The 261-nt window shown below is 34.1% G+C and overlaps 1 protein-coding gene across 1 annotated transcript in view; it reads right to left on the reverse strand.

Annotated features, from left to right (window-relative positions):
• Positions 1-261, reverse strand: part of LOC119588588 (failed axon connections homolog) — a gene marked incomplete at its 3' end in the record, with an annotated part of 3,695 nt that overhangs the window by 241 nt on the left and 3,193 nt on the right. Inside the window, 1 exon segment of the mRNA XM_037937228.1 lies at positions 140-256. Coding sequence (XP_037793156.1) covers positions 140-256 — 117 coding nt within the window.

The raw sequence follows: 261 nt of genomic DNA on the forward strand, positions 1-261 counted from the left end.
ATGCAATGGTGCTTGTCGAAGACAAATTGTAAATGATAACGTATGTTTTCTGTTATTTGCCATTTTAGATACATATATACTGACATTTATTGCATTAAAGTTATACAGATTATGAAGTACAATGTTTCCTTTTACATACCATTTATGATAGCATAGTATGGAGAACGACTGTAGTTATACAAGATGTTTGCTAAGAACGCGAACATAGAACAGTCCACTACACATGCCGTGTCACCCATTAGAAAGGGTTTGTCACCTGTA

Source organism: Penaeus monodon, chromosome 24 (genome assembly GCF_015228065.2).
Source record: "Penaeus monodon isolate SGIC_2016 chromosome 24, NSTDA_Pmon_1, whole genome shotgun sequence".
NCBI lineage: Eukaryota > Metazoa > Arthropoda > Malacostraca > Decapoda > Penaeidae > Penaeus > Penaeus monodon.